The sequence below is a fragment of the Chionomys nivalis genome, chromosome 25 (assembly GCF_950005125.1).
Source record: "Chionomys nivalis chromosome 25, mChiNiv1.1, whole genome shotgun sequence".
Classification (NCBI taxonomy): domain Eukaryota; kingdom Metazoa; phylum Chordata; class Mammalia; order Rodentia; family Cricetidae; genus Chionomys; species Chionomys nivalis.
Window position 1 is genome coordinate 17,567,619 of NC_080110.1, and position 20,159 is coordinate 17,587,777.

A 20,159-nucleotide genomic window follows, 5' to 3' on the forward strand; every position below is an offset into this window, starting at 1 on the left:
CACTAGCTTGGCTGTATATGAAAACTTCTGAATGATGAAGACTGTGAAAGAAACCTTTGCCCCCCTTCTCTGTCTAGACAGTATGAGCTCAGTTATTCTTGACTTTTCTTTGGTATTCCAGAACTGACAACATTTGAAGACTTTCAGACACAACAGTAGCCCGTGCGTCAGAAAATGAGCTCCCCCCACTCCCGGGAAACCTATGAGCACCCTGATGTCCACACACATCTGTTCCAAACTGAGAAGAGCCCTCTGCAAATCCTTATAGAAGCCACTGTCTGCAACTCCTAAGAAAGAAGTTTTGTTTTTAGGAGGAAAATCACACAATTCTAACTTGCTAGGTCATAGCTAACAAAGGTCTTTCTTGCCTCAAAACTTTGTTTCCAGTTCTCCTCATCAGGACCCGATCTACCGCATCAAGGGCAACCATGTGTGCCTTTCAAAATTAGAATTTGCTATCTGAATATGGAGTTATATTACAAAGAAGTTGGTTTTTTTATGTGGACAGTGACCACTGTGTCAATGGAGGTCATCTCCTAAGCTTCACCAGACTCTTACTTTTTCAAATTTCAAAGATTAGAACTGTCTTGATTGAACAAAGAAGCAGGAAGGAGGCAGAACATAATTAAATCAATCAGCTAATACCTTACAGACACAAGGGATATCTATATTCCTTCAGTCCCTTTCCACGCAGGAATTTTAGCAGTTTTCCCAAACATCATCTGTAATCATAATTTTTAATTATTTATCTTTATTTTATGTGTACTTGTGTTTTGCCTGCATGTATGTCTGTATGTCTGTGTGAGGATGTCAGTTCTTGGAGTTATAGACAGTTGTTGGCTGTCATGTGGTTGATGGGAATTGAATCTGCGTCCTCTGGAAGAGCCATTGGTGTTCTTAACCACTGAGCCATCTCCCCAGCTCCCTGTAATCATACTTAAATGAGACTCTTTTAAAGCCTATTACCCAACGTGTAATCCCAGAGCCTACAGTACCTACTATAGCTGAAACCAAAGAAATGGAGATTCCCTGGTTCTCTCCAGGCACAATCTATACTGTAACAACCCCAATGTACTCCAGGTGGACTGGCCTTTAAGAAATGCTGGTCTAGAAACATATACACATAGAAAGATATGCAGCAATTGCCCATCTCAGTGTCTCCATAGGAGACACACAGAGTGATCCACCTAAATACAAGCAACTGAAGATTTTTGCTGAGTTAAAGAGGATTTTTTTTTTTCTTAAGTGAACTGACTAGCTGGGAATAATGACTCAGGTCTGTTATTCACAGCACTGAGGAGTCTGGGGACAGGAGGATTTTAAACTTGATGCCTGACCGCGTTACATAGGAGACTCGATCTCAAAAACAGCAACGACAACACAGGCAATTGCCTCCATAAATTCAGAGAGGCAAGCTGCAAAACAGAACCAGGTCCAAAACCTACTTACCCGCCACCGGCATCTTCAACATCACACCCCAGGCGCATGTAAAGGGAGCCACCAAACATTGGTTCATAGAAGTAGCTGGTATTGTTTTCATTGATGACACATGAGTCATTGTAACACTGTGACATTCCTACTTCAACATATAGCAAAATCCATAAAGACTGTTGTTTTTAAAAGAAAAAATTCTTAAACATAGCAGAGTAAATTTTAGCACACGGCGTCAAATCTCAAATTCAGGTATTTCTATTAAGCGCACACACACACACACACACATACACACACACACACATCCCTTACAGAATGGGTTAAAATGTATGTAAAGCCTTATTTTCTTAATATAAATTTAGCAACAACTCAGTAGCACTGTTGCTTCCAATCGAGTAACAAAAATGCCTTCCTATTTTAAATGCAGTTTACCAAATAAATTCAGGTATACCAGTTTTTCACATCAGCTATAAATAATCGCTTCCCCCTAAAGGGCCTATTTCTGCAAATAAAAATGTCTTTTTGCCTGATTAAACTTCTTTATCATCGGAGAACTTTTCTTCTACAAATTTGTAGCTGAAAAAATTTGCCATTAAAAGCCTGCTCTATCAAAATGAGCTCTTCCAAAGCTTTGGGAGTGTGGTCCTACAGGTAATTATTAGGGACAGTGTGGCGCAACCAGTGCCAAAAGAAATAGATTTGGGAAGAGATTTGGACCCAGGTATTTTTGCCGTCAGATACCCTTTTGCAATCAAAAGCAGCAGGCTCCGTATTTCCGGGCGGAAGCCTGAAGACAGAAAGATGCAAGTAGCCAGCAGTTTATAGAACAATGAGAAATGTCCCCAAAGGAGTCAATACATGCTCCTGCAGCAGCCTCCACCACCACCTGAAGAAGTCTTTCTCCCAGATGGCACTCTAGTGACTGTGACCTCCCCAGACTGAGAGTAGCCTATGAGAGGAGTCCCCATGGCCACCACCTAAGGCACCTCCTGCAGAGGGTACAATTTGCAAGGGTTGTGATGCCAACAGGCACTGCCATCAGCAAGCCCTTGCTCCTCCAGAGGAGCCTTCCTAAAGCCTTTGACTGTGGATTGAACTCAGGAGCTGCCACTGCCAGCAGAGAGAGCCAGCCGAGTAGGCATGCCTCAGCTGTGGAACAAATTGGAAATTAACCAAAGCAAGATGCTGACTTTTCTCCAAGTCTCCGGGTGCATCTGCCGCTCTCCAGCACTGCATTTATAACCGTAGTAACAACAGACTTCACAACAATGTCCTTTACAGAAACATAGATCTCGATAGGGTAAAAACAAAACCAGGGCTGTGCTTTTCATTCCTTCGGCATCTTTATAAAATACCGAGGAGCAAATACAAGAAGAAAACATTTCTGAAGAAAAAGCAGTGAGTCTCCCTTGCCTGATGCATCCTTAAAGAAAAGAAAAATGTCAGAAATAAACTTGTGAACTGCATTTAAAATTAATACCAAAAGAATTTCAAGTACGCAGGGTTCTATGGACTGCCACTCTTCCCACTGGATTTTTAAGCATTGTGGAAACAAGACTATTTGAAATACTACAGTCCCAACATTTAACACTGTTCAAAATGTCAAGAGCTGTATTGCGCCCCAGTGGCCACTCCTCAGCAAATAAGGTATCCTTTGAAGTTAAAATGCTCAGAATGAACACCAAGAGAGAAGCCCTACCTTGAGCAAACTTAGCTACTTTTACAGAAATCAATCAGAAATTTACCTCTGGCATCACAATTAAGAGAGAAGTACTTTTATCATCGCAACTTCTGAATTTTGAAGTTTCAACCTCCATCATTTCTCTATCCAAAGACTATGTGTGCATATAGTGTGTGAGTGTGTGTGTGTGTGTATCTATGTGCATGAGTGTGCACCAAGTGGGTCATAGCATGCACTTACAAGTGACAAGACAACCTTGGTCACGTGGCAGTCCCCGTCTTCCCATCTTGTTTGAAATAGATCTCTGTTGTTTTTCTGTTAGACGTGCTAGTGTGAAAATTCCTGAGGATTTTGCCATCTCTGCCTCCCACCTCCTCCTCAGAGAAGCGGTCCTCTACAAGACTGCAGACAGTCATGTTATACATCTGGTTTTTATGTGGTTCTGGAGATTCAAATTTAGGTCCTCAGACTTGGGTGCCAAGTGCTTTTATGCACTGAGCCATTCCTCTACCTCCTTCAAAGAAATATTTTTAATATTTCCTAACTACATAAACCAAGACTGAACACTATACCGATTATTTCTTTTGGTCAACCAACCACAAGGCAGAATTCTGTGAGAAGAGGGAACTTCAGTCAAGAAAATGTCCCATCAGATTGGCCTGTAAATCGATGAGGGCATTTTTCTTGATTAAAAACTGATGTGGGAACACCCATCACCAGTAGATGGTACCACCCTTAGGCTGGCGGTCCTGGGTACTATAAGAAAGCAAGCCATCCAGAGCAAGCCATTAAGCAACTCTCCTCCATGGCTTTTGCGTAAGTTCCTGTGCCCAGGCTCCTGCCTTGAGAGTCTGGCCTGACTACTTTTAATGACGGACTGTGACTTGAAAATATAAGACAAATAAACCCTTTCGTCTCCAAGCTGCTTTTGGTCAGAATGTTTTATGGCAGCAACAGAAAATGAACTGGGACAAGCACCTATATCGAGCCCATTTATTTAACTTGAGGCTTCTAAAGAATATGACTGTTGACAACAGTCTACACCATGCCTCACACCATCTCACGTGGATACCACAAAGTGGCCTTGCAGAGGAATCAAGAAACAAAAGCTGATGGCAAATTATAAGTGCATAGCATTTCCTCGGCCAAGAACTGAGCAGCGCTGTCCTCGAGCAAAGAGGTCCTGTGCAACCATCAAAGAAGCAAACATGGATATGATCAGATCTGATTCCACAATAAAATGGGAGCTAACGTCCAAGTTAGACGTTCCAGTTCATGTCTCGGTCACATACTAATTTTCTAAACATCTCACCTTCGATGTAATAATTTCTGGTGGTGTAAATGAGTCACATTTATAAAATATTCCCTTATTGTTTTTGTTTGTTTGTTTTGATTTTTCAAGACAGGGATTCTTTGTGTAATCCAGGCTGTCCTAGAACTCACTCTGTAGACCAGGCTGGTCTCAAACTCAATTGACTGCCTTTCAAATGTGGGGATTAAAGGTGTGTACCACAACACCTTGGTACGAAATGTTCTCAAATAAAGCAAGTTTCTCTGAAAACATGACAGCGACATTAATGGTTATTTTGCAGAAATCGTCCCAATGTTCCTGTCTTAGTCACGCACACTACAGCTACCAGGTTCCCTTGTTCCCCATTCATCTGTAAATAAAAAGACAAAAAAAAAATCATAGTGATAAACATTAAAAAGCAATTCTAAAATTTCTAAAAACAAAACAAAACATAATAAAAAAAAAACTCCAAAAGGCTAAAATAAACATTTTAGCTTTGTATTCTAGAAACTTCGAGTACATACCACAGATGCACAAAAGTGACTGGAAGGTTAGCCAGGAGAAAGGAGGAAACACGATCAATGTGAGTACTACAGTGGTCTTTCTTACTGACGTTACTAGCCCAGGAAAGACATCAAGATTAAATTCTCTGAGGCAAGTCTTTTAAGCCCACTGACAGGATGCAACGGATCTACTTAACATGTAAAGCTCCATACAGCAAGTGTTTCATCGCCAATACAGGGGTGGTTAAAATTTTTGTTGGGAAAAATGTAAAATTTTGCTGGGCACAGTGGTCTGTACTACCAACACACAAGAATGTGTTTGAGGACATCTTGGACAACAAAGCAAAACATTGTCTCTAAGTAAGTAAATAAATTAATACTATTACAATGGAAATAAACATTAATATGGTATTAGATGTTTAGAAAGAAGTCAATTTGAGTCAAATTCTACCTCCTAAAGGGCAACCTATCCACATGTCCTTAGACCTTCTGAATTCAAAGAACTTCTTTACCTGCTCAAGAGATGGCATGCTTGTCGAGAGGAGCAGCTGTGGTAGATGCTTTATATACATACCTCCAATAGAAGCAGCTGCTGTCTAGACATATTTGTAAGGAGTCTGACTGTCACAGAGTATGCCTAGAAGCACAGGCAAATCCACTCTTCAAAGTGACCAACCAGCATTGACCCTAAATACATCTATACAGCCCCCAAATACTATGTCTTTATCTGGGCAGCAATCCTGATGATGTCATTCATGTTTATTTGTTGTTTGTTGCTATAGCTAAGCTTCTAAATAAGCACAACTATCCAGACAGGAGAGGTCTATCCACTCAATTACCCACATGTCCTTGTCTTCAAGGCTTCAACACGTGACACGTTGGAGAATCTATTCAATATGTATAGTTACTTACTAAAGAATCCCAGAAAGTTTTAAACTTACATTCTAATTACATTCTAAGGAGTTCGTGTAAAAACAATAATAGGAATATAGGCTTTGTCAGCCAGGGATTTTTGAGAATGCATTAAGAGTAAAATGTGTTCTCTCTGAACAGGATGAAAGTGCCTGATTTAGAGATAATGCCCTCTTGACCTATAGTATAAACAGCTGGGTCTTGAATAAGTGCTTTTAGTGTGCTGGGCAGCAGAAGACATTAGGATAAGCGTGCTCCTAACACATGCTGGAATCCGAAGATTGTACCAGTTTCAGAAGGGCAGCAGCAGGGTATTCACTGTTACCACAGAGGCACAGGAACTCTGAAATCTAAGTATGGATAAGACAACGGCTCTTGGAATGGACTATGTAAATTAATAATCGTGTTGGTGCCAGTGTATGTACAAGCATATCTGTGTGTGTGTGTGTGTGTGTGTGAGAGAGAGAGAGAGAGAGAGAGAGAGAGAGAGAGAGAGAGAGAGAGAGAGAGAGAAACTAAAGGGCAGATGGCTGCCAGGCAGTTTCCCCTTGGGCATCTGTGTGTGTCCTCTGAGGGTATGTATTGGGGTCATCTGCTGTGATACATACCATGTGACAGGCTCAGAGGAGGTGAAGCAAAGCAACCTAAAGCTTTTACCTGGTTGGGATTCTAATTCGCCAAGAAGAAATACACTTGTGCAAACGAACAAAATGAGCCATTTCCACATAACTGTGACGAAACAACCACAGCTTAGCAAGAAAATAAAATGTCCTAGAAAATAGTTCATAAACTATAAGTTATTTACAATTGCATTTTTATCAATATTATAGTCATACTGGGGAGAGAAATAAAAGATAAAACAATACTCTGGTGTTTCATTTCTGGTAATAATGACCTGATGGGAAAGCAAAAGTGTCCCTTGTTTCTGTCATATGCACGCATTTCTTTGTTTTACTAACATAGAAAATGATGGGTTTCACTGTGGCATTTTTAACACATGAACCATTGTGCTCAGCTTTGAGATAGGTTCTCAACTAAGTAGTCCAGGCTAATCTGGAACTCACATGTAGACTAGGCTGGCCAGGAACTCACAGAAACCTTCCTGCCTCTGCCTCTTGAGTTCTGGGAATGAAGGCGCACCACTTCATCGATATCCAGCATGACTTCAGAGGATCAACATATTGGAATTTAAAACATAACCATTTCGGATTGATCCAAGGCAAATCTACTAAAATAATTCTCTAGAGAGAAGTTAACGGAGTGATCAGTTATCTCTCAAAGGATTCTTGGTGTATCCTATCAAAGATCACACTAACAGCCTTAAACATCAAACAGAAGGAATACCTGAATACTGCCAAGTGTAAAAGGCAGGTTTCTGAAAATTGTCAATCTGCCTTCTCTTAACATTATGAAGATGTCTAATTGAGAGATAACCCATCCAGCCCATGATAAACAGATGTTCTGCCTTCATAGGTGTCTTCAACAAGTGTTTTAGTCACTGAACAGCAACAAGCCTTTCCCTTCATTTGAATACTGTCAATCAAAATCAGTATGAACAAAATTCTTCACTGTTTCTGTTGTTTGTTTGTTTGTTTTGTTTCCAAGACTGGGTTTCTCTGTGCAACAGTCCTAGCTGTTCTGCAACTTGCTTTGTATACCAGGATGGCCTCCAACTCACAGGGATTCACCTGCCTTTGCTTCCCAAGTGCTGGGATTAAGGCACACACCATCACCTCCTGGCTCTTCGCTGGTGCATTTTACATTTATATTCTAAGGAAAAACAGGACAAGGGATGTGTTATTAGAGTTCTGGTTAGATGATGGCCAGATGTTGTGGCACAGACTTGTGATCCCAGCACTCCTGCAGCTGAGGCAGGAAGATCAGTAGTTCAAGGCCAGCCTGAGCTACTACAAAGCAGCAAGACCCTGAGGTTTCACAGGTGGGCAGAAGGAGAAGGAGAAGAAAGGAGAGGTTGCTTTTCAAAGTTCTCAATAAAATAACTAAGAGATGCATAAGTAATGCTAAGGACCATTTGGGGCTTTAAAAAGCAAACTATGAAGGCTGCAACAATGGCTCAGTGGATAAAGCACTGGCCATACAAGGACCCGAGTTCAAATCTCCAGGGCACACATTAAAACCAAACAGGTATGGCCATGCCTGTAATACCCCTAGAGAAGTGGAGACAAGGGATCCCAAGGGATTGGTTGGCCTGATGGGATTCAGTTATATTCAGGTTTAGGGAGAGACCCTGCCTCAAAATATAGTGTAGAGAAAGAACAGGAAAGATAGTGGACATCAACTTCTGGTCTCCATCTGCATGCTCAGCACATTCTGTGCATGAGTGTGAGTGCACACACGTGCACACACACACACACACATACCAGATAAAGAGGCACACACAAGACAGAGGGAGGGAGGGATGAAGGGAGGGAGGGAGGGAGAGAGAGGGAGAGGGAGAGGGAGAGGGAGAGGGAGAGGGAGAGAGAGAGAGAGAGAGAGAGAGAGAGAGAGAGAGAGAGAGAGAGAGAGAGAGAATATGCAGAACACCCATCAAGGATATGAATCTGCAAGTGACACATGCATGTTCTGATATCAAAATCTCATGTTTTCATGTTTGAATCTTCCCACCAAAGTAATGAAACATTTTACTCAAGCGATAATTACAAAGCTATAATATTCTTACTCCCCCGTCCCTATGTCATCAAAGGGTATGTCACCTACTACACGACACGTGTACAATCCAATCAGCCTCCTTTCCGTTGACAGTCTAACTCTGCATTGAGCTGACTCCTCTCAGTGTGACCTCTGAGGAACTTGCAGTAGCATTTTAATGGTGTGCAATGATTCCAGGTCACCCTCAGCGAGTACATAAGAGAGCCAAGATTTTGGGAGTCGCCAAAGGGGCTTGTTTGTATTTTGCCCTCTTGTAAGCATCCAGTTTCTCCTGAAAAATTTTAAGAGGGTCCTTCAAGGTGTTACATGCACTGGAACTTAAAATCTGGCAAGCATACTTGAGACACAACGTAGTCATTGCACTAAAGGTGAGAGAAAGGAGAGAATGTTTACCCATCAGATTCTGTGAATCCTGCCCTTGCATTGCTCATTTCAACACATCGTAGACATAGTCTTAAGTTTAACACCGAAGCACTTGCAAGACATTAAGTTTTTACCATAGGAAATGGATTTTTTGCTTTAAGAAAGCTTCATGTTACCACTTCATTTCTAACAAGCTACATAAGACATAAAAAGTAATATCATATAAATAGATGTATAGTTTATAAAATAAATTTGATCATTATATTTAAAAGGAATAGTAACTTTGAGAAGTACCACAGCAATAATGCTCACACTACATATATAAAGCCCGCCTAAAGATAAGATTCTTCAGGCTACACTGCAAGGTTCTAATTTAGCTAAGTAAGCCACACATAAGAGCCATCTCTCTCCTTGTCTGTGGCTCAAGTGGCCTCTGCTCCAGAACTGTATTTCACACAAATTCCTGGGAGGGCATCACGATGCACAGATGTCATGTAAGCGATGTTTTGAATGTGAAATTTGCCATCTGAAATGCGGCAGTGGAAACAAACATATCCCCATCATCCCAAAATTTTCATTTGGCTTTCCTGCTCGCGTCCCTCTTCACACACCAGTGAGCTGCAGTACTTATGTCGAGAGGGTATTTGCAAAGCCAGAGTTTACAGTGCACCTTGGCACTGAATCACTTCCACATGCTGTGCACATGACAACTAAGTCCAGTGCTGCATAAATATGCACCTTACGGTTTCTACGAAACCCAGAAACCAAGTTCGCGCTTCTTAAGATTTCACGTTTTTAAGAGTATGTGGTAGCCAGGCGGTGGTGGCGCATGCCTTTAATCCCAGCACTTGGGAGGCAGAGGCAGGCGGATCTCTGTGAGTTCGAGACCAGCCTGGTCTACGAGAGCTAGTTCCAGGACAGGCTCCAAAAAAACCACAGAGAAACCCTGTCTCGAAAAAAAAAAAAAAAAAAAAAGAGTATGTGGTTGCGTATGATGTTCTGTGAGAAATCAATAGAAAGGAACTTTTTAGTGCACCGCAAAGCATAGCTCACACTTTAGGCCCTCGACATCCTATAAGTACATGTCTAAGTATCATCTTGAACACGCTGTCATAATGTGGGAAAATTAGCACATTAAATGCACCTAGGCAGACAGGAAACAGAAGAGAAGGATTCCAACACTCAGTGTGACTTGGAGCAGATGAGGGGTTTATAACAAATTCCAGTCATCAAGGACAAGTCATTTATCATCACAGTCACAAACATCTTCTAGACTCACAAAGTCCAAACACTTCAGGGTGAGAAAATGTACATGCCCACTTACGTAACTTTTAGTCTCAATTTTTTAAAGAGGGTGGCCTCTTTTTGTATATCCTCTTTTGAGTACTGGGCGGCAGTTATGAATAGTATTTGAGAGGAATGCTTGGTTTAATACTGTATACTCTGATCATAATTCTATATACTATGAAAGTATTTCAAGCTTTCCTCTCTCCATAAGCTCCTTACTCTTGGGGTCTGTGCTTGCTCCCCCAGCTGGCTCCAAAAGCCAGCCGCTGCCCCGACGCAGCCCTGCACTCACTGGAGTGAAAACTGATTAATTTTAGAGGAACCAAAGCTCTCTCCATTGGCGCTCTTAAAATAGCAGGTGCATCATTGCAGAAATCTGGAGGAAGAATGGCAAGCAGGACAGCGTCCCTTGCTCTGAGCCCGTTTTTTAGAGCAAACGAGGTCACTGCTGAAATCGGGATGCTGTTTTAAAAGTTGAGTAAAAGTTGGCCAGAGACTTTCTTTCAGCTAATGTCTGCTAGGCACAACATAAAGCACCCCAGGGGTGTGGGGGGTCTTTTTGCAAGTATTATCAGACAATTCCATAGCAGACATGAGGGTGTGCGCCAAGATCCCATAATTTAAGACATACATCCAGGAACGCTCTTAGCAGGAGAGTGGACACATCAGAATGTTGAAAAGGGCTGATTAGCAGAGGAGCACAGTCTTACCTCCCTCTCTTTAGTCAACCACTTTGCTCAAGTTCACGCACTGCCTGGCCCTAACCCTGGGGACCCATTCACTCCCCTAAGCCCAGAGAGGCTGCCGAAAGGCTGTCAAAGTAAATCTGTGGTCGCTTCTTGGATGGTTTAACATCAATGGTGCATGAAACACCCCAGGACGGTTAATAAGTTTAGCCAGGCATGTTGTTCTCCCTAATATATTTTAATTATGCATCTGTTTTAATTGTAATCAGATTAAGTCACCGGAAAAGGCACAAATTGGAATCTTCCCTAATGGCTATTGGAGCTTTTCACCAGTCTCTAAACACTAACAACATTTCAAAAAAAAAAAAAAATAGGTAGAGACACCAGCACAAGGGTGATGTTTCCAGGAATCGGGGCAGTTTCTTTGACAACACAGTCCGAGTCTCATTAGCCACCCAAACTAACCCAAACAGAGAAGACAAAGTCAGTCTCTAGGGGAGTCTTCTTCCCCAATTAGCATCAGAAAAAATCACTGTCTAACGCAAACCTCCCGAACAGAACTAAAAGCCTATGTTTTCATAAAGGACTGCCCCATGATGGGTGAGCAATGATGTTAGCGCAAAGTTTACTATGCACGTCAAACGGAAAGTTGACGCAGAGTATGCGCGCTCTTTTCACTCTTGGCAACTGTCAAATGTGCATTTCACTTCGGGAAGTAAGTGTCCTATCAATAAAAGGAAACGACACAGAGAAGATCTACTAAGGGGTGAGCAGAGACTTCCTTCCAGTCCACAAGTAAAATCACTTAATATGCTTTTTTGCACTAAGCATACCTAGGACTCTTATTGTCTTCTTTAATTTTTTTTTGATATAGGTTCATTAAACAGTTTACCAAATTGCCGGGATTTCCGCTACAAAAAAAACTTAAGCGCCTGCCAACCGGCAAGAAGCAAGCAAGAACCTGCTGCAAAGTAAGAGCGGAAACTCGCTTGGCCCGCCCAGCGCGCCGGTGTCCCGGCTGTTTGCTTTAGGAGTTATGGTTTCCACGTCGCCTAAACCTTCAGGTGCTGATACCTGTGTCCCCAGGACACGCTTCAGCCTGACAGCGAGCAGCTCTAGAGCCACCGAGGAGCCCCCACTCCACCCCATCCCCTCGCGCTGCAGTCAGGGCCCCTTTCTCTCGCCCACTTACCTGTCATCGTAGCAGAAATCCGCACTCAGGGTGTTGAGATACAAGGCGAGCCCCAGAGCGCTGCTCACCAACTCTGCAATCATCTCTCCACCGCCTTCCCTCGGGCTTGGCTCCCAGTGTGAGCACAGCAGCGGCAACAAAAAACAGAAGCATCAATCCCCACCTTCCGCCGCCTTCTCCTCCTGGCTGCACTTTTGCCTGGCTTCCCCGCCCGCCTCCTCGCCCTCCCTCGGCTCCTTCTTCCGATCCCGGGTTTCTCTCCGCCGGCTCCTCCGGTCGCCTGGCTCCGCTGCTCCAGAGTGTTCCCGAGGTTAACGGCTCACACTGCGCTCCCCATGCCCGACACCCGCGAGAGGCAAGAGGCGATCCGGCTTCACGCCCCCCGGCGGAGGATTCGGGCTAGTCCTTTCCCGCGGCTCGCGGTCCCCACCCTAACCCATGGCACTTTTGGGACGCCCTAGGTAGACGACTGAGGAGGTAGAAGAGTGTGAGAGGGGGGGTTGAGGGGGCGAAGGGGCCGGATGGAGCCGGGATCTGGGACCAGCGGAGGAGAGAAGAGAGAGATCCAGAGAAAGGGGCGGGTGGGAGGGACGAGGCGAACCGCCTCCCCTCGCCGCCACCCGAGCGCACGACTCCGGGGTCGTTCGCACCAACTCCGCCGCCACCAGCGGCTGCTGAACATTCACTCTTTATTGGTTCCCTCCCGGCCCCCTCTCCAGTCAAGTGAGAAGCGACGACTGGGGACTCCAAAAGCTCCCGCGTGGGGTTCTCGCCGCGGCCCCACGCGCCTGCGTGGCCAGCCCTCCAGCCCAAGCTAGCCCTGCCCCTTTCTCCACCCAGATCCTCCCCGCAGGCTCCTCCTTGTGTACCCCCACTGGCAGCAGGCTCCTCCCACTCTCCCAGCTGCTCTAAGCCTCCTCCTCTAGTCCCGCTCCATTCTTTCTCTTTCACCTTCATTTTTACTCTGGAAAGCCCCCCGGGACAAGGACGACTTTTTGGAAGATCGCCCAAAACGATAGTTAGAGTGCGCTCTGGACAGGGGAAATGGAGGAGAAAGGCGACAGGAGGAGTCGATGGCTTGGCCAGTGGTGCCTGGAGGCGCCTGGCACCCACTAGATCGCTAGCCAAGCATTCGGTGCCAAGAGCTGTCAGGCAAAGATCTGGTCAGCTGGATAGAATTCTGGGGACACTGAGAGCCAGAACAGGTTTGGCGAGCGCTGGCAGCCTCGGTTGTCACTAAGGATCTATTGCCCGCGTGCACGGCGCGTGAGCTGAATTGGAATGGGAGGGCCTGTTGAAGAGCTGGGGGAGTGTTTAGGAAGGAGAGCGTTCCACTGTGAGGCCACGCCACTGTCGACATTAATGTCAACGGAAAGACACGTGTCCCTCGGCGAGATTATGAAAAAAAGATCCATAAAATGAAAGGGGAGCGGCTAGAAGGTAAGAAGCACGCGTGTGCTCCGCAGAGATTGAGGGGGTTGGGGTGTCTTTCGTGGATCAGGACTGTCAGGCTGGCTCCGAGAACATGCAAAAGACCCCCACTCTAGTGCAACCCTCTACAACGCCACCCTTAAATTCAGCGAAGAGGAAAGCTAATGCCCTTTGCTTTCCGCCCGGATGCAAGACTGGATGGAAAACATCCAACATGATGAAATACGGTGTAGAAAAAATGGTCTGGACAGAAGAAGCTCTGGGAACTAAAGCTGCAAAACCAAAGAGGTCCGAGGGCTGTCTGCCACACCCCCTTCCTGCCGGGTCCCCTTTCTTTCAGGACTGAAGGCTCTCTTGGACCACAATGAACACTACTGCAGCGCCCCCTGCTGCGGGGAAGCTACAGGACGTGGAAAACAAGTCCTTCCTGCGGGCTGTCTTGTCCCCACGGGAAGAGACACACCTTGTCCCCAGGGGAAGAGACACACCTAACCTGCGAGTCCCTCAAAGGAAGTGAAAGAAATAGAGACCCTGGGTATGTGGCAGCGATCTGAAAAGTTTGAATGCCTGCAGAACGAAGATGTCTGACGTTGCAAGAAAATCTTGTAGACACTGACAAAAGTGTTCTACGTCCAACAGGCAAATCGGGATTTGACCAAAATATTATACATGTGTAGAAAATTCTCAAATATATTAAAGATGGTGATTTCTATTTTGCATATGCCCCTATATACTGTACTTTTTGTTTTTAAATCATATCAATTGATTCATTCGGGTCCTCTCAGTCTCTGTCCTGGGATTATATACTGATACTGGCTTCTGGGGCCCTTGGAGGAGGAATACATACTTGAGTCTGATACGGGGGTTTGAATATCAACTCAGCTGTTCGTTATTTGATTAATCTGGCTCAAATCACCTTCCTCGCACCTCATTTTTTTTTTCGAGACAGGGTTTCTTCGTAGCTTTTGGTTCCTGTCCTGGAACTAGCTCTTGTAGACCAGACTGGCCTCGAACTCACAGAGATCCGCCTGCTTCTGCCTCCCGAGTGCTGGGATTAAAGGCATGCACCACCACCGCCCGGCTCGCACCTCATTTTTTACAATTTATTTTTTGTTAGATGAATTTCCATAAAAAAGCACCTAGAAGGGGACTGGAAAGAGCCACATGAACTTAACTGTGTGGTTACCAACGTTCTCTTTTTCTTCGTAAAGAAAACCTAGACATTCATTTCCAAAATAAATCTCTTAACACCAACACTGCTCCAATCCTACTCCAAGATATTATCTCCTGCAGGAACTAAGCTAATGGTCTTGTAAACGGTCTCCATTCTACACCTACAGTCCCTACTCCAAGCATTGACTTGAGGCATCAGATAGGCAGTTTTAAATCCAATACTTAAGCATGTATAATTACTTCCTATTACACATAGAATATAAATTTTTATTCTGGTTCATTTGGCCCTCTCCTTCTGTTTAGCAGACATACATCTTCTCTGGAAGCTTCTTTCCTCTTCTCCGGGAAATGGTTTCTCCCCAGACACTCTTTGGCTACCTTCCACTGCCAGGTAAACTTTTTTTCAAATGATATTACTTCAATTTTTCCTTCTTGTACTTTATAAAGCACACATGTGCACACACACTCTCACACACCTCTGTCTCTCACCCTGTATTGCTTTCTTCTTAGTACACACTTATAGCTTAAATTACCACTTGAATGGAAGCTTCATGAAGCTAGGAAATTTCTCTACATAGTGCCCAGAGCCTATATCATCTGAACATGAAAAAGAAACTTAAAAACAAATGCTGATAGCAAATGAGAAGTAAGAGTATTTAAATGAAATTACAGAAAAATGGAAAATCCACAAATATTCATCAGGAAGAAGACACTGATATGATGTCTGTGTTAAAGATGAGAAAGACTTAACAAAGGGAGGAAGGAAGAAGTGATTGTCCATTACTTCTTCACGACAACCATGGTGGGAAGTCATAAAAGGGCAATTTTTTTTCTAAACTGTATTGGTATAAAAATACCAGAGAGCTTTGGGTTCAGAGTGCTAAAATCTTGTGAGCATTTATCCATTTCAAGAGTTAAAAAAAAAAAAAGTGTGTCTTCCTTCGATCCCAACCCAATTCCTCTGAACTGAAAACCTAGGGAACTGAGATATGCCGTAAAGTGGTAGATGGAAGACTGGACGTCCTGCTGTGTTTGAAAAAGAATCCAGTCTATTAGACTTTAACACGGGTCTCTGTGTCCTTACAGTGCGTTAAGCTATGGACTCTTGCAGATTGCTCTCCGAGGACTGAGTAGCAGCCAATGCTTGCATTTTCTACCTTCCTCCAACAACTACTGGGTAGGGGATTGGATTAAACATGTCATCACTATCCCTGAAGATCATTTAAGATCACATAGCTCTTTTTAGCTTATTAAGATGCATTTATCCAGTGCGAGCAAGGCTGCTGCCGTCTCAATTCTGAACTTATATATCGTTTATTTAAAGCTACTGTAGCTCCCTCTCTCTCTCTCTCTCTACAGTTGAAGGAAATTGGGCTGGTTGGCTTAAGCTTTCTACCTTAGCCACAAGATTGGCCAAAAAAGTGCTAAGCCCTTATTTTCCAGAGAAGGTCCCACACATCTGCTACCTCACCACTTCCTCAATGAATTCCATTTTATAGTCGACCAGACCTAGCCTACATTCGTTCTGCATTCCCGGTCCTTTGTTGTATAATTCATACCTTTGCAGTGCCAGTTCCTCGGGGTAAAGATTTCCTTATTTGCCTAAGACATTTTTAGTTTATTGTGCAATCCCATCTTCCCTTTGGGTGTTGCATAAATATTAACTAAAAATCCACATCTGGTGCTAGTCGTCATTTCTATTTGTCCTAATATAACTTCTCTTTGAACAATTCATTTGGAAAAGTGTGCCAAGGGTGAAATGGGACACATAAATTCTTTTCGCACTACACAGAATGCTTTGCAAAATGTCCACAGATTTGGTTATTTATGAACAGAAGATTTGCACCTCTTCTACAGTTGCAGCAGGCTAAAGTAATTACAACCCCCCTCCCCCACGTGTTTTTTGTAAAGGTATACAGGAATCTCCTGCAAAAATCTTAACAGATTGACTAGGTAGCAGAAAAACACTAGCCCAGCAGGTGAACCTGCCTATTCAAGGAAGAGAGAACAGAGCTCTCTGCTGGGGGACTCACAAGCTCTGAGTTTTGCTCAGGAAATAACACTGCAGGAGAAAAACAGCAGAGCATGGATGAAATGTGGGTCAGGGACTAGAAAGAGGCACCCGGGCTGCATGCTTAGCTAATGACAGTAAAAGCACTGGCTGTGTGTGATACCATGAGATGCTTCCCAGCATCTCCTAACGCACCGCCCTGCAGACGTGACAGCATGTAACCCTGCTTTATCCTCAGACTTGTGATCCATTAGGAATATAATTAGGACAATGCAAGCACAGAAACAGATCCTGTCTCCTCTGTCACCAAACCAAGGCTGCTAAGGACCAGCTGCTACCAAAATAATGATCACTTTAAGAATTTCACCCTTCTCCCCGCCTCCAGTTCAGAGAAAATGGGGGTGGGGAAGAAGAGGAGGAGAGTATAAATTACATGTTAATCGCCAGCTAGGAAAAATGAGAGAGACGCTGAAGGTACTCATAGAATTCAGACGCTATCAAGAAAAGCAAGGACAGACAGCCTCCTTCACAGAACCTCTACAAATGCATTCACATGCAGGGGTATAAACAGTGATAAATAGCACAATAACAACTTGAAAATTGCTTGGAATCTTGGCTAACAGTTTCAATCAGTCTTGGTTTCAGTAAAACAAAAAATAAAGGCTACAGGGAAAATTTGTTTGAATGAGAATGTTTAGATTAAAGTTAGCTGTGAGTTTTGCCTTGAGGTTCAGTCCAGTATGGACCTTTTAAGGGAATATTTTTGCGGACAACTTTTTCCAAAGAAGAATTTACAGGTGTGCTGTTCAGTAGGGTAGCTATTGAGAGATACCATCGAGATCTCAACGACACGCAGCTATTGAGTGAGCAGTTGAGATCTGGATAGAGGAGCCTATGGAATTAAGCTTTTAGTTTGGGTTACTTTTCAAAATTGTAAGCGGTCTTACACAGTTCTAGATTTATATACATTCTTCTACCATTTATGGCTTTCTTATATCTCCTCTTGGTGAAATGATGTGACTTATGGCCACTCTTTTAGACAGAACAGCCTAGGCTGTGAGGGCCTCCAGGCTGCAGACTTCCCTCCTACGTGTCTTCCCAGGAGTCTCACATGAAAGCCGGTTGCCAGCATTCTCTCATTGGTCAAAGCTGTGTCGTGAGTCATTTCCTCTGACCTGCAGGGATTCTGCATAGCTTGATTTTATTTATAAAATACCATCCAACTACCAGGTATTTTTAGTTGTTAGACATTGTCCTGAGCACCTTATGTTTATTATCTCACTAATCCAAAAGAGCTGCCTAAGGAAATAGAGACACACATGGATTTAGTCAAAGGCCCACAGCCTTGCAGCCCCTAAGTAGTGGCACTAATGTTTGTAAGTTACAAAGCCAGTGTATTCATCACTCCTCACTACAGTAGAGTCAGGCTGCTCACGCTTCCATTCCATTGGCCACACCTTTTTTATGCATCAAAGGAAGGGACTTTTGACAGGCAAGATGCTCAAAGTGCATTAATATTCTACCTTGTCTACATTTCCTCAGTTCATTTTGGGTAAAGGAATATGAATACCTTTTTGTTGTTGTTGTTGTTTGGGTTTTTTGAGACAAGGTTTCTCTGTGTAATAGTCTGAGCTGTCCTGAAACTTGCTTTGTAGACCAGGCTGGCCTCTATCTGCCTGTGTCTGCCTCCCAAGTGCTGGGACTAAGGGCATGCACCCCGAGGTCTGGCATGAATATTTTTTTGGTTTTTTTGTGAATGTCTTTTTTAAAAATCACTTTTGTATCATTTCCCCCCAGTCTAATTGAGAAACTTGGAAAGATTTTACATAATTCCATAGTCCATCCCAATGCTAAAGGCTTTATATGTTATCATTATGTATAAAAATTTTAATTTGTACCTAAGACGTGTCCAACCAATCTATTATGAATTAACTGCAAGAGTGGGAGAGTGATAAGAGAGGATAAACAAAGTATGATCAGAGTATATTATATATGTTTAAAATTGTGAAAGAATAAATTATAAAATAGAAAAAGAATACTGATACCTGAGATTCCTTCTACTTGCGAAAAAAATGTCCTTGTTTAATTTCTTGGTCATATGATAGTGACTGGATGCTTCTTCTTCTTCTTCTTCTTCTTCTTCTTCTTCTTCTTCTTCTTCTTCTTCTTCTTCTCCTTCTCCTTCTCCTTCTCCTTCTCCTTCTCCTTCTCCTCCTTCTCCTCCTTCTCCTCCTCCTTCTTCTTCTCTGCATCTCTCTACATAGCCTTGGATGACCTTAATGTTGGGGTTTTGGTTTTTTTGTTTTGTTTTTGTTTTTGATACTTTGCTTATCTTTGAGGCAGGGTTGCATGAAATCCAGGCTGGCCTCAAAATTCTCATTTAGCCAAGGAGGTTCTAAAACATCTGATCATTCTGCCTCCATCTCCAAGGGCTGGGTGATTTCTTAATATTGAATTTTGAGATTTCTTTATTCTACATATGTTTTTATTGTATATGTTGGAGATATTTTTTTCTCAACCCACAGACTTTTTTATCCCATAGATTCCTTTCACTCTGTTAGCAGGGTCTTCCAAAGATCAGACATTATTAATTTTGCTCATGTCCAATGATCTTATATTTTGTTTAGTGCAAGCTATTTGCATCAAATGGGAGAAAATTTACCCAATTCAAGCTCACAAAGGATTTTCACTTATTTTCTTCTAGATGTCTTACAGTTTGAAGCTGGAAAACTTTGTAGCTAGGTCTGGACCTACTTTGACTTCATTTTTGTAAAAACCATGGGATGTGATTCAATTTAAAAGATAGGTGTTTAATTATCACAGCACAATTTGCTGAATAGCCTATTTCCCCACTGCCTTGCCTTAGCATCTTTGTTGATTCACACACACACACCGATTTATGTGCATATAATTTGCCAGTTTTGACTATTTCCAAACTAATATAAAACTATTTTTTAGTTATTGTTTTTGAGACAAAGTCTCACTATGTAGCCGAGGCTGGCACTGAACTGATAATATACAGTTTTGGCACTATAGATGTATGTCATAGGCCTAGATCAAAGTGTCTTAATTACTGCAACATTGTAAATATTAAAGTACATGCCTGAAATAATATAGTAATATCCTGTCCTGTAGGGCCGGGGTCTGCCCTTGTTCCTGGGGTGCATTTGCGGGGACAGTTTCTGGTCAGCTAACTAAGCATTCTGCTTGTTCCTGTGTTCTCCCTGCCCCGCCTGGTGATTAGCCATAGGGCATCGACTCCATTGTTAATATGGTAATTTCCCACCTGCCTGGGTGGAGGTCCTTGTGCAGCAGTTAGGTAGATAAGGACTTCCCCAAGTCAAAATAAACTGGCATTCAGCTGATCTCCTTTCGAATGACCCTGGTCTCTTTGTGTGTTCTTTCAATCTCCAGGCCCTTGCCCCACTCGCGTAAGGTACAGTGGCGCACAAACTGTACCGAGGGTGTAACACAAAATCGGGTGTTACACTGTTCTACAAAAAAAATTAAAGACGTTATGGAACT

At 43.1% G+C, this 20,159-nt stretch overlaps 1 protein-coding gene across 1 annotated transcript in view; it reads right to left on the reverse strand.

The window, feature by feature from the left end:
* Tmtc2 (transmembrane O-mannosyltransferase targeting cadherins 2) overlaps nt 1–12,781 on the reverse strand; it is a 380,346-nt gene extending 367,565 nt beyond the window's left edge. The window contains exon 1 of the mRNA XM_057758114.1: nt 12,020–12,781. Within this exon, the coding sequence (XP_057614097.1) occupies nt 12,020–12,102 (83 nt within the window). The 5' untranslated portion in view covers nt 12,103–12,781. The remainder of the gene's footprint in view (nt 1–12,019) is intronic.
* Nucleotides 12,782–20,159: the final 7,378 nt, after the last annotated feature.